The 25,934-nt window shown below is 45.4% G+C and overlaps 2 protein-coding genes across 2 annotated transcripts; one reads left to right on the top strand and one right to left on the bottom strand.

Annotated features, from left to right (window-relative positions):
- Positions 1-754: 754 nt before the first annotated feature.
- Positions 755-1,600, bottom strand: LOC122624762. The gene is made up of 2 exons (XM_043804449.1): positions 1,459-1,600; positions 755-1,400 (listed from the first exon to the last, which is right to left on the bottom strand). The coding sequence occupies exons 1-2, from the start codon at positions 1,514-1,516 to the stop codon at positions 982-984; spliced, it is 477 nt and encodes a 158-aa protein (XP_043660384.1). The 5' UTR covers positions 1,517-1,600; the 3' UTR covers positions 755-981.
- Positions 1,601-3,473: 1,873 nt separating this feature from the next.
- Positions 3,474-25,390, top strand: LOC122623403. The gene is made up of 6 exons (XM_043802547.1): positions 3,474-3,668; positions 18,907-19,036; positions 20,571-20,685; positions 21,296-21,456; positions 21,525-21,664; positions 21,778-25,390. Exons 1-6 carry the CDS (start codon positions 3,588-3,590, stop codon positions 23,836-23,838), a joined length of 2,688 nt encoding a protein of 895 aa, XP_043658482.1. The 5' UTR covers positions 3,474-3,587; the 3' UTR covers positions 23,839-25,390.
- The last annotated feature ends 544 nt before the right edge of the window (positions 25,391-25,934 follow it).

The raw sequence follows: 25,934 nt of genomic DNA, 5'->3' as shown, positions 1-25,934 counted from the left end.
AAAGAAATACCAAACACTATATAGAAATTAGAGATGTATAAATATATAATAAATATAATAAATATAATAAATATAATAAATATAATAAATATAATAAATATAATAAATATAATAAATATAATAAATATAATAAATATAATAAATATAATAAATATAATAAATATAATAAATATAATAAATATAATAATATAATAAATATAATAAATATAATAATATAATAAATATAATAATATAATAAATATAATAATATAATAAATATAATAATATAATAAAATATAATAATATAATAAATATAATAATATAATAAATATAATAATATAATAAATATAATAAACTACATACCTCCTAAGTGTGGAACATACCTGGTCAGGTCCATGATGCACTGCATCCAGAATGACGACGGGATACCCACATGGCCTCTGGAACCACTATCACACACACTGACACACATACTACTACTTTTACTATCACATCATAACTTCCGGTCAACTGATTTATGGGCAGTCAGAGCGGCTATCCCATGAGGATTGCGTCAGAACTGATTGGGAATTGCAAGTACTGGTGGACGAAATCTTTTTTACATTACATTAATTATGTAAATTAAGTAAATTACAATGTATACAAAATAACTTTTGATATGTTTAATGTTTTGCGTTGAATGTTAGCTATGTTTCAATGTTGCAAATTCATTGTTGCACATTCAATGTTGCAAATTCAATGTTGCACATTCAATGTTGCATATTTAATGTCGCAAATTCAATGTCGCAAATTCAATGTTGCAAATTCAATGTTGCAAGTTCAATGTTGCAAAGTCAATGTCGCATGTTTAATGTTACATGTCACATATGTACATACATATATCACTGATTGATAACAACCAACTAAAATCAAAACATCACCCAATTGTTGCGCTAAAATTCTCATTGAAAAACAGAGTAACATTTTAGTTTTGACCACGTTTACAAGTTTCTGTTGGGACATCTAGAGGATGTCCTTGTAGTCGTCGTCGTCGTCGTCGTGTAGCATCTCGTCGCCGATGGTGAGGATCAGCGTGTCCTCCAGATCCTCGATAACCTGGCTAGGAGTAGGCGAAGGGGGCGGCGGCATCGAAGCCAAGCTGGCTTCCAGTTCCTTCTGCTGCTCTAGCCGATCCTCGATGAGTTTCACAACGATCTTGAACGCCACCATGGTCTTGGTGTGCTCGATATTGTGGCTCAGCTCCTCCAGACGGCTGTTGATGATGGACGAAGTGGGATTGGCCAGCCTGCGCCGGTAGGCGGGGCCGAAGTAGTGCGTCCGCTGGAAGTGGAGCTGCGCCTGCGAACGCGATGCATACGGCGCAGGACGATAGGACTTGAAGTTGCCGCCCGGCTTCTTCACGTGCTTCTCGTAGTAATTGTCTGGCGAATGGGTATCCTACACCAATCTTTGAAAACTTGGAAACAAAAAAGTGCTTACCCAATGACATGGAGGCCAATTCGGGATCAAGAACACCCTTTTCGCGTTCAAGTTTCATCCTTACTTCTTTCCTTTCGGTTCTTTTCACAAGATCTGAGCTCTACAAAATTTCTCGTCCTTCGATTTGGCAGTTGAAAGTGAATTTCCTTGGGCCATCTATCAATTATGAAAACTCTGTTTGCAGTGCTGTAGAATCTACCTTGACAACAAGCAGTGTTCGAAAAGTTTGATCCCCCAGGAAATTGTGAATAGTATTGAGCTCGTTAAAAGCGGTTTTTCCCATTTTCCGTCATAAAATAATCAGTTTTTTGGCCAAAACTTGAAAAATAATTGTCTAAATATGGAATGTCATACCTCGTTGAGTTCGTATTCAAATTCCTAATCGAACTGGGTCCACAAATAGGAATAATATTTTGTTGCCATTTTTTGCAAATATTGATGATGGTACCCCTTACAAAAAATGCGAAAATTTGGCCAAAAATTATTTTGACATAGTCGGTCCAAAAGTTATATTTTTGGTTAGTATTGGTAATTAGGAGTAAAAAGATGTAATTTTTTTAACTTTCCGACCATTTTTGGCCAAGTTATACCGAAAATACCACCCGCACCCCGCACCCATTTTTTTGCAAATTTTGCGAAAATTTGGCCAAAAATTATTTTAACAAAGTCGGTCAAAAAGTGATATGGATGGTTAGTATGGGTAATTGGGAGTAAAAAACTGTAACTCTTTTGGTTGTCTGAACATTTTTGGCCAAGTTATACAGAAAATACCAATCGTAAATATTGAAATTTGCCAAAAATCGATTTTCTGTTTTTTTGCGTAAATAATTATCAGTATTTTGAACACAACATTCGAAATATTGGTCCAAATATGGATTGTTATACCTCGTTGAGCTCGTAATTAAATTCCCAATCGATTTGCATCCCAACTTTGACATGTAAAATTTTACCCATTTTTCGCCAATTTTGACGATGTTACCCCTTACAAAAAATGTGAAAAATTGAAAAAAATTAAATTTCCCCAAACTTGCCAAAAAGTGATAGGGTTCGTTAGCACTGGTAATTAGCTGCTCAAAACCGTTTTTGCGTTGACTATATGACCATTTTGAGGATAGTTGTAAAGAAACGCACTTCGCAGGGCCTTGTAAAATAATGGATTTTTTCACTTTTTCAGAACTTTGCGTGATTTTTCCGTGTGTACCCGTTGGTTTTGGGTCTGGTGCTAGTTTTGGGCAAGTGTCCTTGAGCATTTTGTGCCAAATGCACAGGCGAGGGGGAGGGGGGGACGGACAATGAAGAAGCATGGGCGTGGACTGGGAGGGGTGGGAGGAGGGGAGTGTGTGGGGGGGAGGGGGGGCTTGTACTAGCAGCACAGCTTAGCACACACTTCATGCTCGAAGCGAGCCACAGTCACGTACATTTGATAAACTTCATTCGCTTCGCCCCGTCTCGTATTCGCTCGGCAGGGAGCCGAATTCGCCGCGGAGCTTTCGCCCTTGCTTCGCCGCGGCAGGACATTGAAAAGGACCTGTTTCGCCGTCGAGGCGCCAGAACAATTCGTGCCGCGCGCGCGTTCGGTTCGTTGTGCTTTTTGGGCTCCTGCAAGGATTCGTTTTTAGCCCCGTCTCTCTCTCTCTCTCTCTGTCTCTCTCTCTGTCTCTGTGTGTTTCTCGCTCTCTGTCTGCTGCCTCTGCACTTCATGTCCTGTGTGTGCTTGGGTGTGTGCGTGTGTCTGTGTGAGTGAGTGAGTCCTGGTGGTAGTGAAAGTAAACAAGTCGCCGCGGCGCCGGCAAAATGTTTTATTCCTTGTTATTGTTGCGTGGGCACAGCACAAATATTAAAAGTGTCCTGCACGGGGAGGTGAAGAGAGAGAGAGAGAGGGGGAAGGGGAGTATGGGAGGAGGGGGGAAAGAGACGAAGTACCTTATCATAAAAACGAAAATCCTTTCGCCAACTCCGTGCCGATGCGTTAATGAACCTCTGCCAACGCGATTGTACCATGTTTTTTTTTATAGTGAGCGCCAAAACAAAAAATTGAGAACATACAACAAATAAGGAACAAGACATAAAGAAAGCTGGTTATCCTTGTCGACCGACAGCAGTTGTAAAAAGGAAATAAAGTGTGCAAAATGTTGCGACCGCGCTGCCTGGTGTCCTTTTTGGGCCTCTGCCTGGTGATCAGCCTGGGAATGCGTTGCGATGCTAGAGCGGTAAGTAAATTGCTATGCCATTCGATCAACATACGAGTGTCAATAGAGTCCTCGCTGAAGGACTCCTTCTCCTTTGCTCTTCCAATGCTATTGAGCTGCACCTAAAGGACCAAGCATAAGTTGCCCAACTTGAGTTCGTTTGACTCGATGTCCTGGCATTTGAAGCTAGTCAATTTACAAGCCAAACAATCATTTACCAAAATGCCAAAATGCCAACAGCAATACAGCAACTTAATGTATAGCAAATTATTCCATAACTTCTGTAAGTCATACCTGCCGCCCGCCCAGCTGAATGAAACTCAAAATGTAAACTCATGAATGCTAATAAATTACGAAATTATTGCGGCCCAAATCGGCATAATGTCTGGCATAAATGTCTGTTTTCAAACTTCTCCGATTTCTCTCTGCAGAGGAGAACTCATGAAACGGAACCACCGCAAGAAATTTCCAGACTAAATTGCGGCTAGTTGGTAATCGAAAATCATTTGAACAGAGATTGGGCAAAGATAATTTGCGAATATATATACATAGCTAGCTGGCAGTTTGGGAGTCTGCTCCTGACCACCAAAACGGCTTGGCCCCACAATTTATATGCGCAAAAGTTGCGATTCTGCTGCTGCTGCTCGAGAGTAAATCAAAAATGCGAAACTCTTTGGTTAGCCAGCAAAAAGTTTTCTTTGCTGCTGTTGTCGCTGAGTCGCTGAGTCGCTTGAGTCGCCGTATCCTCAGCAGTTGATTTTGGCAGCGTTCTTGTTTTGGTCTTGTGCTCAGCTTATCCTTTCGACCCCATCTTCTGCCCCTCCCCTCCCCTCCCCTTTGGCCTGCCACGTGCACTCAGAAAAATAAATGGCAGCAAGTCCCACAAGCAGTTAATTGCTCATTGAGGGCTTCTCGTAAGAGCGCTCAAAAGTAGGCCATGAATTTGTTTCCATTTCCGTGACTTGTAACCCCGTTTCTTTCGGTGCACTTTTCTTTTTCCTCTCCTGTGGCCGTCGGGTTGTCCTGCTTCGAACTGTCCACCCGAGCGTAAGCGCTGCGAAATGAATAATTTCAGTGAATTTACTACACAATTTTATTCATATAAATCACAAATTAAATAAGTTTTTACGAGGTTGTTCGGCGGTTTGCAGCCCACTACAAAACTTGTTTGTGTTCCCGTTCTCAACGTCCATTCGTTTGTTTCTGTGTTTGTTTGTTTGTTCGTTTGTTTGCCTGCTTGCTTGCCTCCTTGTTTGTTGGCTCTGTTCTGGTCTGTAATGGAATGGTATGGTAAGGTTCGGTTCGGGTTATTCAGGCCCTTTCCACATGGCCAGCAAAGACGAATGATGATGGAGGAGCTTGGGGTTGGGGTTTGGGATTGGAGCTGGTGGTGCAGCTGCTGGTAATGGTGGTAGTGGTGGTCACGGGACTGTGGGGGTTTATGCCCATTTGCCCTTTTTTATGGCTGTGTAATTTTTTTGTTGGCCCCTTTATTTATGCTTATTATCGTGATTGCCATTGCTGGGTTGGAGAAACAGCAAGGCAAACCGCACTCTACCAGGCAGAAAGTTTAGACTCGAACAACTAACGTATAATTCAATTTGGAGCAGAACTTTGTGGACTTGGCTCGTATTTGCGATACTAAGCACTCACTCTACGCATGTTTGATTTGATTATTGCAAAGAGTTGTCAGCTCATATAATGGCATTATATCATACAAAGGACTCTTGAGACGAGTAATTTTATTTACATTTCACATTTACTTTGACGCACCGCTGATGTTGGGGATTATCCCATTATGCTCGTTAAGCTGTTCAAAGCGAAGCGCGAATATTATGCGAGTGCGCGGTGAAAATGAAAATATAATCGCCAAATAAATGGGGTCAGTGGGGTCAGTTGTTGTACAGTCATGACTGGCCGTTGACGAACCATACACTTTTGAGGAAATCCACTTGGGTCTGGATTTGCAATCCATTCGATTATGCGCTCAATCATTTATCACTTTCCAGCGTGAAAGACACGAATATTGCTATTGCTTTGCTTTGCTCTGCTTTTCCCCATCTTGTTGGGCCTTTTCCAGCAAACATTTTCGGGTTTTCTTTTCTTTTCTTTTGTTTTTTTTTTGGTGTTGAGCACGTCTCGTCAGCGGGAGGACCTGGTGCCCAATTTGCATACGAAGGCTTGAGGAAGCTTCATGCAGATGCATTAATAATGTAACATTAGGCGGGCGGAGGAGCAAGGAGGCCAAGGAGCTGGAAGATAAACAATGCGGAACGCCTTAAACGTTAGCCAGGATGACACGAGATGAGCTGGGAAACTTGGCCTCGCACACTGCCAATAAAATATTCACCTTAGCATGGCGCAAAAGTAGCAAAAAAACTATTTTAAATGTGCTCTTCCCAAGACTCACTCCACTTGGAACTTATCTAGGCAGCAACAAACTGATTTTCCAAGCTTGCCTCGCACTTGGCCCTGGTTTTGTTGCAGTGTAGCCGGGTTTTGAGCCGATTTCAGGCCGTTTCATTCCGCTCTTATTCATGGCATTCACGTGCGCCCGACACGAGATTCACGAGACGTGAAAGCAATTTACGATGTGGCCGCCGCAACAATGAGCAATTAATCATGCCACCGCCACAAAATGGAGCATGGAGTTCCAGCTCCTACCGCTCCTCCTGCTCCTGCTGCTTCGGTTCCAGTTTCACTTTCCCGGCATCCATGCGCCACCCACTCAAGGACGCGGCCGGCGAAGGCCGCCCAGCAGACACGGAAGGCAGCGCCAAAGAGAGACGTTAAAGGAGGAGGAAAATCCGGAAAATCGGGAAAAATGAAGTGTAGGCGACCTTGGGCTGCATTTACCTACCCATCAGCGACAGGCGCGCAACTATTTCGCACATCAAATCATAATTTATGGACGGCAATCAAAATGAGCCTGACTTCCCAACCCATCCTATTCCATTTCTTTCCATTTTTTTTACATTTCGGTCATATTTGATGGCTGGGGGCTGGTGCGAAAAAGTTGCGCAGTCGCCCACATAATTATCGGTTTGATTTATGGCAGCATTTTCGCAGCCAATTACTTCGCACATCGCGCTGAAAACGGGGGGCGGGGGGCAAAGGAAACGGAACCGAAACCGGAAGTTAAAATGAACCACTGAGCGACCGCTCATTCCTGCATATCGAAATCCTGGCAGCTTACACATCCATGTCCTTGGTCATATTCCCACCAGAGCGGCGCTGATTGGCCAGCCTTGAAGTCGGTCAGAACTCGCTGTGAATGCCCATGATTTGGTGAGTTGCATGTGGATTTTCGAAGGACATTCAGTCACAAACCAGGGGAGAAATGAAAAAAGTGCTTGATGGCCAACCAACTGCCATGCAATCGAATTTTATTTATACACATTTAGTTGGAAAGTGCAAAGTTGTGCAGTGCAGGGAAATGAAATGGGTTCACTAAGACAGGACATTAACAAAGTTGGCGCCCAACGCACAAAAAGACAAAAGGACAAACAGGCAAAAGGACAAACAGGCAAATGGGCAAATGGACGAAAGGACTAAAGGACGAAAGGACAAATAGACAAACAGAATGACAGATAGACAGTCGGATAAACAGATGGACCATCAAACAGTTGACACACACGTATATATCTGCGCCGAGCAAGGACAATGGCGCCAGGACAATGGGAACCAGGTCAACTGGGGCAACTGAGGTGAAGGCAAAAGAGTCGACAGCCAGTTGGGTTGCCAACCAAAAATTTGCACCGAACCTGAAGGCTTAAGTGGGAATTTCAGCTCGATTGCCATGGAAATGTATGCTTTTTACTGTTCCCTCTTTTTTATTAAATTTGAATACGCAGCAAATGTGCATAAAAAGATGTATAATGCCACACACATGATGACGTGTTAATTTTGCTTAATTTATGAAATTAACAACGTTCCGACGCTGAGTTTTCAACGGAAAACGCCGCGGGAATGTTCGGCCATTTGCACAGATCCTTTGAATGGTGGGAACTTTGGTATAATTGCGTTATCTGCGACTCACCCCCCTCACCCCCTTCTCCCTTTCCGAGCAGTGAAAGAAAAGTTGAAAAGTGTTTGCATTCAGTTTCATCAGCTGATTGCCGGCAGGTTCAAAGCCTCAAAGCGAAGAAGGCAAACTTTGCGATGGAATGCAAATGCGAAAAGTGCGTCGGTTAGTTGAGGTGTGTTGACACATCGTTTAGGCCAATTTGCAAATTTTCTTGCAAATCTGCCAGAGATTTTATGTTCCAAAAACGCCTTTGAACTTGATTTTCTCAGCACTTTGGCAAATATTATAAGAAACATAGATTAATACCTAAAAAGCACATGGCACAAACTATTTCGTCGTCCTTGCAGGTATTTCGATTGCATAAACGAGGCGGGCGAGTCAATTTCATTTGCGATCGAATGCCAAATGAGTTTATATAAATTAATTATTTCTGCGTCCCACGGCCGTCGATTGGTTGACCCGATTAGAGCTACAGTCCATCCGCAATGGCATCGGCATCGGGAATTGGAAATTGGAAATGCGAAATTGGATATGGGAAATTGGAAGCTGCAAGTCGGAATGCAGCGGCAATGTTTAAATGTTTGAATGTTTGCTGTTCGCTGCCTCTGTGCTGTGGTCGCTTGTGCAATCCTCGAATGTTGACAAACGTAATTAAGAAATTGTTAGGCCGTCCAAATGGCAGGGGGGAAGGGGGGTGGGGTGAGGGGATTTCGCAAATATTTGCCCACCGCAATGGATCCCCCATAGATATCAGATACTGCTGTGTGCTCTGCGGCCAGGATGCAGGTTAACGAGGATAAACAATACACAAATTTGCACTTTGCCGTCCAACGAGAAATGCGTAGCATACGCCGCTGAAATTAAACATTAATTGTTGCAGGAAATCGGCCAACTTGGCCAGCATTTCGCTAATGAAATTGCACTTCTGCAGTGATACTGCACTTACAGGTGTTCGAAAGTATGCAACAATATTTAGTTCAGAAACGCAACCATTATCACTGCATACTTTTGGGCACTTTTGTGAGTTATTTCCGCTTTAGCTGTGCAAATTATGCAGCGCAGTTGTTAAAGCTGCTTTGCAACCTCCACTTTCATGGCTCTGCACATTTCTGCAGCTTAGTTCACAGCACTTTTCCATGGGTTTTTCGCCATTGTTGCAACGGAAAGCCGTTCTCCTTTTTCTTCGCACTTCTCGTTCTTTTTTTGTTCCGCGAGGGGCGAATGTTATTAAGTTGAAAATGTGCAAGTAATGAAGCAATTGGCACGTGGACCTTCAGCACTTTTCCCCGCATTTTTCTGCGCTTCCCCACCCCCCCTTTGCTCTCGCCCCTCTGCCGCCATTCATTCGTTGTGGGCCATTGTCTTTTGTTCGGCGTTCGCGTGGTAATCAACTCGATTGCCACCCCTCTCTCCCACTCTCTTTCGTTGGCGCCCTTTGACCCCGTTCAGTGGGTGGCATGTCCTTCGCTGGATGCGGGCAAAGTGCAGTCTTCATCCTCGCTGTCGCGGTGCAGGGGGAAGGGGGAGGGGGGAAGGACAAAAGCGAATCCGAATAGGAATCCCCCTTTGGAGCCTGGGCCGCCCTTTACCACCACCCCGCCCCCTTGCACGCCTCGTTATGCACAAACAAAGCGTTTTCGCTCGCATTTAGCAGCAAATTAGAAGCTGGCGCTTTGAGGTCCTGCCACGTCTCAGGCTAAAAAAAAGTGCGCAGGACTTAAACGGAGGCAGAGACAGGTGCGCTTTTGTGACACGTGCATTTGTAAAGTCAGCTTGCAAAAAATGAGAATGAAAAGCGTGAAGAGCGCAACAGAAAAAAGATTACATTACGAATTAGTTAACAGTAAACAAAAGTAAGAGTCTATTTGTGTGTGTGTGCGTGTTTTAATCACTAAAACGCAGGCAGCAAGTCCTTAAAAGGATGCAGGACTTTATATACAGACGTGCAGCTGAGGCAGTTGTCACTGTTGCGAGGCGGATTCATTGCGGGGCCACAGCTTGACCCCAAAGCGTCGTACATTAATGTGCCGGACATTAGCCCACAATGATGATGGCACTGAAACAAATCGGGGCGCACAAGTAAGCTGCTCTGCCTTGATTTTTAATTGAAAAAGAAAATATGAAGGTCCAAACTATGCTAACATTTTGGCCATCATGCGCAGTGTGTTCGCATCATCCTACAATCGCAATTGACAAGGGGGATAATGAGAGCGATAATGATGATGGCTGTGTGATGATGGGTTAATCCCCACCCCTCCCCCTCCCGCCCCCTTCATTGGCCCAGCTGGGCAACATCCTTGTTGTGGAACCATTATCGTTCACTGGGGCATCATTGATAACAAATGCTGGCCCATTAATCGGCGCACTTTGCCCACTTTCGCAGCCGAGCTGCCTGATTAAACACCACACACACAAAGAAAAAAGGAACAACACACACATGCACACCCACACACACACACAGGCATGGCAACTTCTAATGTGTGTGTTAAACTTTTTTATGCCTTCAGGCCTTGTTTAATAATTGAACAATAAAGAACGAACGGCATTAAGTAATTTGTGTCGGTTAAGTCATAAAACTCACACACCCACACACATATGTAGCCATGCATATATGCACACACACACGCACTCACAAACACACACACACACATATGCGCATAAATTGTTAATTCAGTGCTCAAGTTAAATGAGTCGTTGGCATGAAAATTTCAAGTTTATTGCAGACGAACTGGGTGCCCAATAAATTTTGGCTTGCGTGCCTGAGCATTGAACGCCACCCAACCCCTTCTCCCCCTCCTCGCCGCCCAAATGGACAGGGGCGCACAGAAAGGGGGGTCCAGAAAACGTATGTCCCCCTCAGCAAACACTGCATAAACATTTGTACTATGTATTACAGTATATGTACATAACTAAGATTTAGTTAGGTTATTAGGATGCCTGCTTTTGACTTGGCAAAATCGATGCCCCTCGCAAAAAGCTGTGGCTGCGCCCCTGTGCACCTTCGCCCACATCAGATCCCCCCTCATGCTCGACAGGATGAGCCATTGATTCATGTTAATTAAATGTGACAAAAGTTGAGAAACTTTTCCCAGGCGACTTTCTGCCTTTCTGGCTTTCTGCCTTCCGGCCTTTGCCTGCCATCTCCTCCACATTTGCCATTGTCCTCCGCTGCACATTTTCATTTCGGCCATGTTGCGGTTGCTTTATGGCCAATCTAGCCTGTACCAGCGCCAGCCCACCCAAAACTGAACCGAACCGAACTGAACGCCACCCCTGCATAATGTGCGACAATTTCGATTGCAATCATCTGGCCAAAAATGTTGCGGAGCAAAAGTTTCTGCGCTTTTAATTAGAATTCGAAGCGAATCCGCAAGCTGTCCAAGTTTTATCTGGGCCATGATATTGGTATACCTTGGGGAAGAATGGCAGACTGGCTGACTGGCTGGCTGGCTGCATCACCGATTCCCTGCAGGGATTTGCGATTTGGTGCGGAAGGACTTAGTTTCCTTGGAGCGGGCAAAAGTTTATGCAGCGATTTGCCAACTTGAAGGTGGCCGGCGCAAAAAGGACGCCACTGGATTATCAGCCTTGGAAGGCGGGGCGGTGCAAACTTAAGCCTCCTGCAATCAACTTTCCTGGGGAAACTTTATGATATCGATGACCACAGTGGTTACTACTACAGAGATTACTACTCCGTTTATTTATTTATTTTCAATGAATGACGTGCCATATTTAGGCATTGGGATTATCAATGGCAACTGCAGCTTGTTAGCTGTTCTAATAATAAATAACTAACTGTATTATTTATTTATGCTGCCTTGCACTTAAGCTCCCAGCTGCCAGCACATTTTGCACATTGAACAGTTGCCAATTCAGGAGTACATAAAACCGGGCTCTCTGCACCGCCGACGAGCAATGGCCATCTGGCGGCGGAGTGAAAGGATAATGCCTGCAAACTCCTTGTCCGCATGCACCACCTCCAGTTGGCATTCGTCCACCCCTCGGGTCTTCCATGGGATTTCATTTTCGCTAATCAATTTGCATAGCTGCGGGAGGGAGTGCCAATCCTCCCGCTTAACTCGGCGTCCTTTCTTCAACTCGGCGCCCAGCAACTGACGGCTTTCTTGTCCGTAAAGCGTTGTCCGTTGTCCGCTGTCCGTTGTCCGCTGTCCGCCGCTCTGTTTCAATTTCAATTAGAAACTTTAACTGCTTCAGCTGCGCGTACCCAGCGGATTGCCTTCAGCCAAGTTTAGTTCACTGCAGTCAAGTTGGCTGCACTGCGAGAATTGCATCTTCTTCTTTTGGCCAGATAACTGCCACTGCCAGGTAAGCACCTGGCTATTGCTGACTTTTGTTGTGAATAAATGAATAAGCTGCGATTACAAGCTTAAGTTGATGTTGCATCCATCGCTGCACTCAAGCCAAGTACATATAAATAAATCACATTTGGCATTTACTTATTTTTAATGATTAATTCCACCCAAGTGCACTGTGTGTTTCCTTGGCTAACTGAATAATTGCGGTATATTCGGCTTGGCTTGGTTTATTCAGCATTTGGTTGCACTGCGAACGGTTTGATGGCTTCCCAAACCGAATTGTGCGGGAATTAAGGTAAGCTGAAATTGGTTCTATTTGATTTGGTTCTATTTGGGTTTCCTCGCATTATTTTCCCCGGCTTGATTGCAGGAATAACAGTTTGGGCACCTGTCAACGCATTCCACGCCGTTTTCTCTCATTTCCCAGGCATTTTTCGCGCGAGAAATTTAATTTCTTTTCAGCTGCCATTCGGAACGTCTTGGCTGTGTTTTTTGTTTTTTTTTAACTGAATAAAATCTCTTAAGCTGGTTGCATTTAAACAAGCACACACACACAGACGTGCGAGGGCATAGGACGAAGTAAGTGTGTGTGTGTGTGGCAGGATGTGCAGGATGTGTTGCAAGTGTGCGTGTCCTGGGGTGCGGCAGAGAGTTGACTTAAGTGCGCATAATTCACATTGGCTCGAAAGTAGCGCAAGGATTAGGCGATGCACAACAAATTACGATATTATCCTTGGGGCTGCACCCGAAACACATGCACACACGCACACATGCTCACATCTTGTTGTCCATGTCCTTCTCGCCATCTTCTTATCTCCTTGGCGGCCCCATTAACCCACAAAGCAGCACACGCCCCACGTGGCCCCAGAAATCATCATTTTCCGCAGCTGAAAAACATTTTCTTGCCTGCTTACAAAACATTCTTATGGGCCATGTAGGATCATCATTGATAAATTATTAACAAAAAGTAGAGCTAGTTTCTCTGATGGTGCATTCTCTAATCTCCTATCGAGATGTCCTCATTGCAGCATTTTCCCATATTTTCTCGTATTTTCACGTATTTTCTTGCATTTTCTCCATTTGTCTTACCTCGCTGATTGACTGGACAGATTGCATTGGATATTTCCCTGGATATCTCGGCCCCACTTAATCCCCTTAAGCCCTCGTGTCACGCACTCATCTGCAGGCAGACTGGATGGCTGGCGGACTGATGGATTGACTGGCTGACACAGTGACAAACTGACAAACTGGCAAACTGACTTGCAGCGCTGGTTGTCTTCAATTTTAATAAATTTCCCGTGCATGTAAGCAAGCGCGACAGTTGACAGCTGCAGCTTCGTTTCCCATTTTCCTCCTCTGCTGCTGCTGCTGCCTTGGATGGCAGTGGCAAGTGGGTGGTGAATAGTGGGTGGTGGCTGGTTGCTAGTGGGTAGGTGGGCGTCGTGTTATCCTTTGTCCTTCGTCCATTGTTGGGCCGCCAAAGGGGGCCGTGGTTGGGTGTAGAAGCGGCTTTGTTGCCACTGTTTTTGGCACAGTCTGTTACAATTACATGTCCCACTGTCTGCCTTAGGGGGCGGCGAGCGGTGGGTGGCTGGGCGCTGGGCGGTGGGTGGTGACCTGCCAAGGACATTGCAGTGGCACTGTAACATCACGATATATTTTATACAAGGCGACGGGTCACGCTCTCGTTTCATTTATTTCTGCTCTGTGCATATTTCTCTGCCACCCAGTGTCATCGTTATTTATATATCCTAGTCACCACCCCTCCCCCCCTTCTAAACCACCTGTCGTTGGATTGAGGCTGCAGGTAATGTTGGGCGATGGGCGGTTGTGGGTGGTGGGTGTTGGTGGCTGGCTGCACAATTGCCACTCGACGCACATCGAGGATACTCGAACGCAGCATCGACAAATTGAGCAGCTAACGGAGGAGCTACTCCAGCTGCACAAACTGCAGCTCTTCGATGGCCTTGTCATCCATTTTCCTTTCCCATCTAATGATCTCGGCCATCTGCAAGTAATATATATTAGAAAACATTTCAATATGGTACATTTAAGTGGCTGTTATGCAGGTTATACACTTGTACCCTTATAAGTGAAGTTTCCTAGCTTCTGGAGGTAATATTAGTTCATTTCCTACTGCTGCTTCTTTTCCAGCTTACCTCACATCGCTCATACGCACCGTGGCCAGAAATTTATCGCCGTGAAAGCACATAATGCCAGGTCGTCCCATGCCAGCGCTCCAGACGCTTCATTAGCATAATGGCCAACCTTATGGGGTGTAAATCATCTGAAACATAAGCGCGCCGCAAGGTGGGCGAGTGAATGGCAGACTAGGGAGAAATAAAGCTCAAAAATCACATTGCTAATTCATAAATAAGCCGTTTGACTTGGCAGCTTTTGTGATGTAATATTTAGCCTCCCTCCCCCCCTGAAAAAGAAAAAATTAAAGTACAAAAAAGGCAGGTGGCATTAAATATGCCAATATATCAAAAGGATTGCTAATGTACACACCTTGCGCCAGCGGGCGTATTTGATTTTAAACGCGCCCCATTTTGTGGCTGCCACATTAGCATACATCTGCATAAATGTGCGTATATCTGAGAATATGTACATACATATATATATATATATATATATATGTATATATGCAAATGGATATAGTCGCTTGTACTGGGACAAGATACTTATGATTCACGCACGACTCGGCCAAAGATTGGAGCCACTTGAAAGCGCCACAGGCGCTGATTGTGTTGACACCCCGGGCCAAAGAAGCGCCCTCCTTCAATCCACATCATCATCCGCATCCTCATCCTCATCCGCATCCGCATCCGCATCTCCATCCTCATTCCCATCGCAATCCCCATAGCCATGCCATCTCGGCAGCAAGTTCCATTATAATCGCTCGAGTACTTGGTGAAAAGCCAATAACGAAGAGGAAAATGAAAATACTTTCCTTTGAGCGCAGGTGAGCGGGCAACGGAGCATGGGGCATGGGGCATGCGGAATGGGGCATGTTAACGTTATCAAAAGGGATGAATCAGCTCACATTATGCATTCACAATTTGTATTGGATCTCAGCTGAAGGAAGTATGCAAATAATACAGTTTTAGCTGCATAGTAATACATAGTAATGCCATGAGAAGTACATGTGGCAGGAAGCATGAAGTTAATAAATACAAGTTAACTTCCCAAAGCCGCCCAAAGGTGTGCATAACTTTTCCTATGTAATGGGTAATTATAATTGGCTTTAAACTTCACTGCAAACTAGCAGACTAGCAAACTGGCAAACCATTTGAAGAACACAAAGAACACGCACTTTAAGCCCCTTACAAGTTGATGATCTCATTACATCCTTTTGGCTAAATGTTCGGTAGCAAGTACTTAGCGCTTAATTTGGCGCTCTGCGCCAAAGTAAAATAGAAACCCATGATTAAAAGGTGCAAACAGAGCACTTTTCCCAGGAAATCCTCCTCGGGATGCATTGTGCTAACTTGTTCGCCGCTCTGCGCTCGGCAGCCGTTCGCAAAATGCAAATACAAGAGTACAAAAATTACACAAGCCAAAAGAAGTCTTTTGCAGCGCTTTGTGATTTCACTTATTCTTTTGTTTAATTTGTACGCGCAACGCCCGTCCGCCGCCCGCCGCCACAGGATGTCTTCATCATAATTACAAACAAAGCATAACTAGGGGGAAAACAGCAGACAAACAACAGCAGCAGCAGCAACAGCAGCAACAGCAACAGCAGCAACAGCAGCAACAGCAGCAACAACAGCAACGGCAACAGCAGCAACAACAGGAGGCGCCGCAAAAGAAGTGGCAACCGTGGAATTGTTTGCACAGCAAGTTGCGAAGTCTCTGAAAAGAGAAGAAAAAACACAGCTATGAAGAAGGAGATAAAACATAAATATATAGATATATAGTAAATATATATATGTGGAAAAATCAACAATCGGTGGCAGCTGAACATCTGCTGCAGTTGCAGTTGCAGTTGCACTTGCTGCAGTTTGTGCTGATGTTGCCAATATTTGTAATAAAGTTGGCTGGGAAATACATTAGCTCCCATTTGAATTTTAACTTTTATCACTAACACTCGTAGCTATCTAATGACATTGATTCCGTAATACTTTAATATGATTATGCAGCACTTATTGTTGCCATTACTTTTGCAACAATTGCTGCTATCCTTGCCAAGTTGCAAGTTGCCACGTTGCAAGTGCGGCAATATAGCAGCTTATGTTGCAGTCCCATATTGCGACTCAATTACTTTTACTAATAACCTCTGATTTGCCTTAGATTCTCGCAAAAGTACCTTAGTTTTCAAAAGCGTGATTTTGAAACACTTTCAGTCATTTTTTCGAACTTTTGACAATTTTGTGTAGCTCAGCAGCTAGAGCATTCGACTGTCGCTCGAAAGGGAAGGGGTTCAAGTCCCAGTGGGTTCATATACTATCCCATTTTTATATGGGATCTCAACTTATGGCAGCACTTTTTCATGCCGCCGATGTGGCACGACTTTCAGGGGGCAAATCGAATGAGGCGCATTTGTTGATCAAATATAGCAATTTTCGGTTACTCCTTTTGCGAGCAGCCAACTGAAATGTTTGCATGCAAATTGTTGAATAATTGCTGCCTCAGTAAACTCCATTGCATTACGCAATGCAATAGTATTAATAATTCCCGCAGCAACACACTCGCACTCACACACTCGCAGCGACACGTGTGTTAATGCCACTTTGTAGCAGATCTCCATCAAGTTATTATATGTATATCGAGAGCCATAAATGCATAATAACTGCAATTGGGCTAATTAAATTCATATTTCATAAGCGAGCCAATTCGTTGGGCGATAAAAGTCGCAATAAAGTAATAAATCGCTTTTATGGATATATTTGCACTCGCATAACCAAAATTAATCGACTGATAAGTGCTGCATAAAAACCTATTCAAATACATTTACAATCCCCGCACCTTTCACTTTTTTAATTTCATTTCCCTGTTGATGGAATTTTTTGCGCCGAAGAGATGAAAGTACCCGCATCAGGATGGCCAAGAAGTTGCCGGCTTTTTTGCTTTTTTGAATTTTTCAATTAAACGTTAATTAAGTTAATGAAATGCCTGCCACCCAGCCCGCATTCACGTTGTTCCGTATTGGAAATGGGGGAATAAAAATCCGGAGAGCGGAGAAAAGTTGAAATAAAATTTCCGTATTTATGACCAGCAGCATTCCTTGGGACTCATCTTAATTTCACTGGGTTTTTGCCAAAGGACTTGCCGCAAGAATTTTTCCACCAGCAAGTTGCTAAGCAATGTGCACAAAGCAGATTTAATTAGTTTAAACAAAACAGAGAAGAAACCACACTTAGCTGCGTTTGTGAGCAGCATGCAAAATGGAGTGAAAAATAAATTGATAAAAATTATTTTTATTTTTCTTTATATGCACATTAATTTCATTGTAGTCTCCCGAACTTTTGTCTTAACTCCTAATATTGCACGCACGAGGTTTCCCATATGTCACTCTGGCCTTCAAGTCTCTCTCTCTGGTTTGGGGATATATCTATATGTCTCTGCCATCAACACTCTCCATCCACAACTTCAACAACTATGTTATGTTAACTATGTAATGTATCCATGCTACTTTGTTGCAACTTCACCGGGACTCGAACCCGGACCGGCGGCACTGCTCCGCTCCGCTTGGGAGATCGGAGTCCAACCAACTGTGCTGCCGCCGGCGGCGAGGTGACAGCGTCCAGGAGCTAAACTAGAACCTCACCTACTTCGATTTGCCCCAAATAAGTGGCAGCCAGCCTACTGCGATGATTCTCATTTGCAGCAAGCGATTGCCATTTGATTTTGTTCAGTTACAAGTTGTTATCACTACACTTCTAGTGTTGAAATTAGTTGCAGAACTCGAAACTACCAAGTTGTTTGTATCACAAGCCCATCTAGAGCACATTTCGTGTGCGGAGCACTCGAGGAAATCAGCCATTTAAATTTCCGTTTGACAAGAGGGTTTTGTGCTGAGCCCACCGTAATGCCCACCTTCTTTCGGCCGCACTTTGTCATCAGCTTGGCGCTGCTCGTCTTAATGCGAATATGGTATATGGTATATGCTATATTTGCATACATACATATAGATATATATGTATGTACTCCTGGAGACGAGTTCGCCAGCGTCGCTCGGGTCTCTGCTCCTAATTAGTTAATGTACGAAAGCGAGGTCTGTCACTCGACTCCGTAAGCTGAAGGCGGAGATGGGCATGGAGATGGAGACGGGGATGGAGACGGGGATGGAGATGGTGACGGAAATGGAAATGGAGACGATGCTGGAGTACCCGGGCTGGTTCCCCTGGCGTTTGCTTCCTCGGTCTCAGCACGCGGCAGGCTACAAAGAACATTTTTGGAATCTCTCGCGGAGGAGGAGCTGGAGGAGCAGGGGCAGATGGAGGAGCAGGAAGTAGATGTGAGGCATTCTGCGCTGCTTTGCTTTGCGGCAGCTGTTGCCCGTTTGTTGCCCCGCTGCCCGTTTGCTCAGTTTTTCCCAGTTGCGCCCTAATGAAATATATGGGGACATGGCTTCAAAGCAGATTTTACATCCAGAAGAACCCCTCTTACCCCCTCTCACCCCTCAAAAGCCAATGTGCGCGTGTGTTGTATGTATTTTTAATGTCGTAGAGTCCTACCTACAAGCAACAAACTCTTCAGCATCACCAACACAGTCCCCCTGCCCCCCCCAGAGTGCCCCTGCCACCCCATGGGCATTAAAAATGTAAACGCTTTACGGGCCACGCGGCGTATGCTTAATGCATAACGTATACGCACCGTGCGCCGCTCGCATACAAATAAACCGAAATGAACTCTTTTACGTTACGTATGTATGTATGTATATTTCCGCACTTTTTCCCGTTCCGTTTTACAGGTGAACGTGAGCAACACCTGGACGATGCCGCAGGAGGGTCTGAACGTCTTCTATCGCTTCTTTCGCGATCGCATATCCTGGTTCGAGGCCGATGCCGTCTGTCAATTCCATCACGCCAATCTGGTGACGGGTAAGCAAGAATCTGCGGAAATCTGGGCAAACTCTGGAATCTCTGGAAACTGCGGAAAACAGCAGCACCATCGGGTTGTAACAGAGTTGTGTGCTGAATGCCCAAAAAAGTAAATGCCACATTATTGCGCAACTGAACGGCCAACGAGCGTCACCTAGCAACTAGCGAATGCAATTGGGATCGCAGGCATAGAGGAGGAGGTGGAGGAGGAGGAGGAGGAGCAGGATGAACTGGAGGGCACTGCGGGTGCAGAAGACCGATTTCAGAAAGGGACATTGCCATTGTGGTTCGCAAATGAATGAAATGACAGCAAAGTGACGCAGCCACAGTCGACTCTCTCCCTCTCTCTCTCTCTGGCTCTTCCTCTCTCGCTCTTATGTGGCCAGACCCCAAAAGCTTTGGCGTAGAATCAACCTCTGCCCCCTGCCCCCCTTGCCGCCCCCTCGTTTACCGCACTGCATTCGCCTTTCAGCAAAGGCAAGGTTGCAAACCCAACCATCCTCATAATACAATAAATCCCTCTGACAAATGCTGTCGCTGCAGTGCCGGGGGCACCACCCCCCACTCCCCACTCCCCTCCCCCCTGTAAATGGGAGGCCAGTACTCCTGGTACGAAACAGTGGCAGGTCGAGATTGGGGTCGCAGTGGCCAGATAAAGATGGCCAGCAGTTCGTTGCATCTAAATCACAATCAACCGGTCGCTCCAATGACCCAAAACAAGCGACTCAATAGGGCGCCAGAAAAATGCCAATATATCAGCTCTCAACAAAAGTTTGCCAAAATGCAGGTCCTGCGATCCTTGCGGCGGGGAAAAGCACATAAAAGTCGGGAAGAGCACAATTATTCGTGTGATTTTGAAAGGAGTGATTTAAAGGGATTTAAAAGCTAACACACTTTTTTCTTAATTTACTCGAGATGGAATTAACAATTGAAACATAATAATTTATTAATATCTAGCGCGCAGTTAGCGCATTTAGAATGCGGCGTCAATTTGTTGAAAGCGCACACTGTTTTTTGTTGTATTTCCTTTGCAACATATGCAAATGTGATGCACACAATAGCTAAATAGGAATCACAAGCAGCAGCGAAAACAGGAAACCGACACACGAGAGTTGTGCGAAAATTGGAGAAAAAGCAAAAAAAAGAAAACAAAATTATTTTCGACAGCGTTTTGTTAACAATTTGTGATGTCACTGGTGGGAAACATCGAGCTGATGGCTTCCCACTGCCGAAAAGCTCAATTGAAACAAAAAACCCGAAATGAAAACGAAATGCGGATGGGGGAATAGGGAGGGGGGAGGGGGGGTATGAAAAAAACAACAAACACACACAGAGAACGAACAAAGAAAACAACAATAGGCGAGGCGAATTTAATAGAAATACGCTGTGTAGAACAAATAAAAACCATTTGTCGACTCGTTTTCATTTGAACTATTCTCTCTGCTCATCCTTTTTTTCTTCTTCTGCTGTTTTTCCGAACGTCCTGCATGCGTGTGTGTGTTTGTGTGTGTGTGTGTGCTGGATGTCCTTACAGTCGACAACAGTTTTCAATTCGATGCAACGCGCGACCTGCTGAGGGAATTGGATGTGAACGACATCGTTTGGATTGGTCTCATGCGACCGCAGAACTCGGATCGTTTTATGTGGTCGTAAGTACAACAATAGCAATAGCAATGGCAATAGCAACGGCTACATCAACATCAACACCAGCGACAAAAGCAGACCATTGTAGTGTGCGGGGCATGCGAGGACAGCAGGACACCAGGATACAGGGGTACAAGGATACAAGGTATACGGATACACGGAGACAGGGAGACACGGATACAGGGATACACGGAGACAGGAATACACGGAGACGGGGGTACAGGGATACAGGGATACATGGATATACGGATACATAAGCAGATAGAGGATAGATGGGGGATGCAGTCGGAAGGGATGGTGCGACAATTGTCCTGTTGGGGCCGACATGTGTATAGTGGTCCTCCATTTAGGAACAGATCAGAGTCGGGGAATCCCCCACTCTCTCCATATATATATATATGTATATATTCAGAAGCACTTAGTTACATGTAACACTAAGTGAAATCGAGAGGGCTTCAAAACCTTGACTTTCAGCCAATGACGTGCAGTAGTAAGCTCAAACATATAGTTGATTATCAAGTAAATACCAGTAATTAGCCATGACAGATACACCTATAAATATTAATAGCAAGAGAGCAAGCAGTTCCTGATGTGATTTCCTTTTGGGGTGGTCAGGAACTCACGTCCCTTGGTGGCGGACACTGGCTACTGGGCCGAATCGCTGCCCCTGATGGATGCTCCACTGTGCGCCGTCATCGATCCCATACGAGATTACCGCTGGCACGCCCTGCGCTGCGGTGGACCCGAAACGGCCTCCTTCCTCTGCGAAATGCCAGGTAGGTGGAGTACTCCGAAGAGTACTTTCTGGTGGGGATTTCAGCTAACTGACCTGCACCATCCGCAGTTCCCAGCTGGGCGGATGCGTGCATACTGAAGGACATGCCCAACCTGACCATGCAGTACATGGCGGACACGGCCAGCATCGAGCTCATCCGCAATTGCCAGGAGGAGGGGCTGCTGCGACACACCTGCAAGGGCAAGGAGGTGAGTGTGGTTTGTTCCTTTATTGATCCATGATTGATTGTTAGAAGCTAATACTCCTTGGTGAATACTCCATTTTCCCCATCTGTTTCCCTAACTCCTGTGCGCCTTTGCAGGATCGCGAGCGTGCCATCCGACAACTGATCTGCCCCAAGGAGCGTCTGGAGGCGCAGCGCATCAACGACATCACCAACTCGCACTTCAAGTCGCTGCAGATCATCAACAACATACGCACGGACAACAAGGAGAACAACGACATCGATCTGCTGCCCAACTATGGCCGCCGCTCTGGCATGGCCATCAACATCGAGGTGGCGCCTCCAGTGGCGCCCGTTGCCGTTTCCGTGCCCGGATTGGGTGAGCTCATGCAGGCGGATGCACCGGGCGCCGTATCGCTGTCCGGACTGTACCGCATACCCGATTTGGTGCCCAAGCCGGTGAAGAAGGCGGCCAAGAAGGTGATCACGCCGGACTTTGCCAAGAAGCTGCAGGGCAACCATCAGCAGCAGCAGCAGCACAATCAGCAACAGCAGCAGCAGCAGAAGTCGCGCAAGTCGCTGGTGCACCAGCACGAGGAGGAGCTGATGATGGGCGACCAGCCGGCCCTGAGCGAGGAGCAACTGCCTCCGGGCATGGGCATGGGCCTGGGCATTCGACTGCCGTTGAACGAGGATGACAGCAACAGCGATGCCTCCAATGAGATATTCGAGCATTTGCCGCACAAGAAGAAGATCCTGCCGCAGGATCTGCGCACCATGGCGCCAATTGTCGAAGCCAAAACGCCAGCGACGACCACAACAACCACGACAACAACACTGAAGACAACCACGTTGGCAGCAACAACCACTAAGCCAACACCAATGACAACAACAACAACAGCGGCAACGGGAGCTACTGAGGAGGTAGTGACCACACCGAAAGCAGTGGACACCACAAGTTCGCAGGCGCCGGCAACAACCACGCGGCCAACAACAACGGTTAGAACCACCACCATTACAACCACCACTACAACAGCAACAACAACTACGCCGCAGGCGGAAGAGGTAACAACAACAACGACCAGGAAACCAGAGCCAACAACCATGGTGGCACCACGAACAACAAAAACGTCGACGAGCGAAGCGGCAGCAGAAGCAGCAGCAACTAGCACAACAACAGCAGCAACATCCGCTGCCACAACAAGAACAACAACAACAAGCACAGCAGCAGCAACAACAACTAGCCATGCCACGCCCACGGACAACAGCAACAACATGGCACATCCCATACACCCATCGCAGCAGCAGCAACACCACCAGCTACCGATGTGGCACGAAGGCGCAACGTTGCAACAGCAACAGCAACATGCAACGCACGTCAACGAGTCCGCCGATAACACGCGCTTCATACCGCCCATGCTGCTGGTGAAGTCGCACTACGTGCCGCCGGCCAAGCATGCCAGCGAGCACGCGACCACAACAACAACACGTGCGACAACAACAACGTCGAGTACGGCAACAGCAACAGCAACATCGGCAGCAGCAACAACATCGGCAGCAGCAGCAACATCGGCCAAAGAGGAAGTGCAGCCATCAACAGCAACGTCATCGAAGGGAGTGACAGCAGCAGGAGCAGCAGGAGCAGCAACAACATCAGCTGCAGCAGTCGCTGACACTGTGGCAACATCAACCGTGACAGCGACAACAGGTGCAGCTGTGGAGGTGACAACAAGCGTGAAAGTAGCTGAAGACACCGCAGCAACATCGGCGACAATGCCAGCAGCAGCAACGGTAATTGCCAGTGAAGCGCCACCAGCAGCAGCAGCAGCAAGAGCAGCAACAACTGCTGCCAGAGTAGTCGCAGCTAATGAAATCAAATCGAATGCCACAGCAGCCACAGCATCTGCAGCTGCCGCAACAACAACAGCCATACCGAAGCCAGTTAGGGAGTTCAGGTATCCGCCAGTGAATCAGGGATCCTTCAAGGTGGACAACAACGGCATGGGCAGTCCCGAGGAGGAGGAAGAAGAGGTGGGTGAGAAGGTGGAGGTGGAGGACGAGGAGGGCCATTTGGAGAGCGAGGCGGCCACAACGCGACACAACTTCCTGGAGGAGACCGAGGCGCCATTCAAGCCAAATCGACGACGCTCGCTAACCAAACCGGAAACGGTTAGCTATTTCAAGAAGATCTTGGGCTAAAAACGCCCGTAGCCCGAAGTTGCTGCAACCGTAATCCGCACTAGTAACCGTAAACGTAAACTTAATCGTAACAGCAACAGTAACGAACTGTTAAACCATAAATAAGAAGAAATGATGATGAAGTACGAGTATGACGTAAGAAGTAGTACACTCCCTGCACAGCCAAGCGTAATTGGTCTTCAAAATCAGAGCAAATTGAAACAGTTGTTGGCATTGCCCCGCTGGCCATTTTTTTAAAAGTCCCCCAAGAAACCCAGAAACTCAGAAACCCATCCCACATCCAGCATCCCACATTCCGGCCAAAAGTTTGCGGAGCTAGCGCTTCCCAAAGTCTTGTGTCTCCAGCAGAAATGCCGGAAATCCAAGCGGAAACCCAAAAGAAAACTCAACTCAACTCAAGTCGACTCGACTTCAGTTGCAAGTACCGAAATATGTCAATTTTTCACCGCAAAAAGAAGGAAAAGCAAGCGAATGCAAACAAACAAACACGCACACTCAAAAGCAGATACAGATACAGCTACAGCTACAGATACAGCTATAGATACAGATACACTTACAGCCGGAGAAAGTGCAAAGTCTGTCAGGTGGGGAAGTCGGAAAAAAAAAAGGATGGAAACCAAAACGCTGGAGGAGATTCGAGTGGAAAAGCGGGGAGTGTGTGCGATGCAAAGGCCAAATCTAAAGTACGATAAATACTACGATAAAAGTGTTTACAAACGTATACACAGGGCGTCTGTTTTGGATTTCCGTTTGCTTTGCCTACAAGCGACATGTGGTCACACTGGTCCAAATGCACAGAGCACTGGAAGGTGGACAACACTGGATGGCAATTATTTCGATTTCCGTTCGCATTTGCTCGATTTTTTAAACAAAACGTTTGTAATCCATGGGAAAAACGTTGCTTATGTTTAAGGCTTCCTTATGATGCATTCCCTCCATTGGTATCTCTTACATAACATTTATTTACTTTTCAATCAGCAGAAGGTTTCACTTGCCGCTTAAAAATGACGTGCCAGTTGATCCTCAACTCATTTTTGATTTTTCGAACAAGCTTATGAAAATCCAAAACAGCAAACGCCATGCAAATTACATATTTACCTATTAATTATGAACATATGTAATAGATGTTGTTTTTTTTTTTTTTGGTGCATGGAAATAGTCAAATACAATTTGTGTAAGCGAACATAAACCAGTTTGTCATTTGAGAAAATTTTGAGAAAATTACTTCGAATGAATGCGGCAAATTGGCAGAGCGAAAATAAAATGAAAAATGCGTTGCAAGAAGAAATGAGCACACTTAAGATTAAGCTAAAATTAAACGAATCGAAAGGCAAGTCCAAAGTGGAAAATGGAACCGGAAAAAAGGCGCAGACGAGTCCCAAAATAAAACGCAAAATGGCCGAAAAAGAAAAGCACTTGATGTAGAGAATTATTTGTAGGTACTTCTGAGAGCAACGGGCAAATTAATGCGGTTCCGTTGGGTTGCTCTGGAAAAAAACCAAAAACCAAAAAAAACAAACACACAAAAACATGCAGTAAAATAGTATAAATGTAAACCAAAGTAATGAATTATGAATAAAAAGAAACCCTTTCAAGACATTTAAATTGGCCAAGAGTTTAAATGGGAAATGGAAGTGGAAAATGCAGTGGAAAATAGGAATGTAGTGGCTGAAAAATTGCACAAAAGCTTAACAATTTGATTTTATATTGTCCATCATCTTAATCTTTTTCTAACTTTTATTTCTAACCCATCGAAGGCGATGTCCGAGTTTTGTAGCCCCTGCATAGCATCCACTTTCCTTTTTTGTCGATTTCCATTTTTATTTCGTTTCCCTTTTTTGCGCTTTGAGTTCTCCGCTTGTTTTTAATTTTTACTTTGCTTTGGCATTTTTTGGTTATTTTTGAGTGCGCGACGCGTGAAAAGCTGCTGGAGGCGTATTTTGTAAATTGAAAAACAAGAGGGCCGATTCCAATGGCTGCCTGCGACTTGGCACCGCCTGCGGAATACCCTAACCAAAAGGAGGCACCCGATATATGCGAGTAATGCCAGCGCTGGCCCACGTGTCGTATACGTAATCACGTAATCACGTATACGC

The sequence above is a fragment of the Drosophila teissieri genome, chromosome X (assembly GCF_016746235.2).
Source record: "Drosophila teissieri strain GT53w chromosome X, Prin_Dtei_1.1, whole genome shotgun sequence".
Taxonomy (NCBI): Eukaryota; Metazoa; Arthropoda; class Insecta; order Diptera; family Drosophilidae; genus Drosophila; species Drosophila teissieri.
This window is presented reverse-complemented; position numbering and strand designations above follow the sequence as displayed.

What these genes read in the sequence shown, in the direction of transcription:
- LOC122624762 (XM_043804449.1), bottom strand. Translation starts at nt 1,516, where the DNA reads ATGAAACTTGAACGCGAAAAGGGTGTTCTTGATCCCGAATTGGCCTCC. An exon ending in ATTGGCCTCCATGTCATTGG is followed by an intron (nt 1,401 to 1,458) that starts GTAAGCACTTTT and finishes CCCATTCGCCAG; the next exon opens with ACAATTACTACGAGAAGCAC.
- LOC122623403 (XM_043802547.1), top strand. Translation starts at nt 3,588, where the DNA reads ATGTTGCGACCGCGCTGCCTGGTGTCCTTTTTGGGCCTCTGCCTGGTG. An exon ending in CTTCCTCTGCGAAATGCCAG is followed by an intron (nt 21,457 to 21,524) that starts GTAGGTGGAGTA and finishes CACCATCCGCAG; the next exon opens with TTCCCAGCTGGGCGGATGCG. An exon ending in ACACCTGCAAGGGCAAGGAG is followed by an intron (nt 21,665 to 21,777) that starts GTGAGTGTGGTT and finishes GCGCCTTTGCAG; the next exon opens with GATCGCGAGCGTGCCATCCG.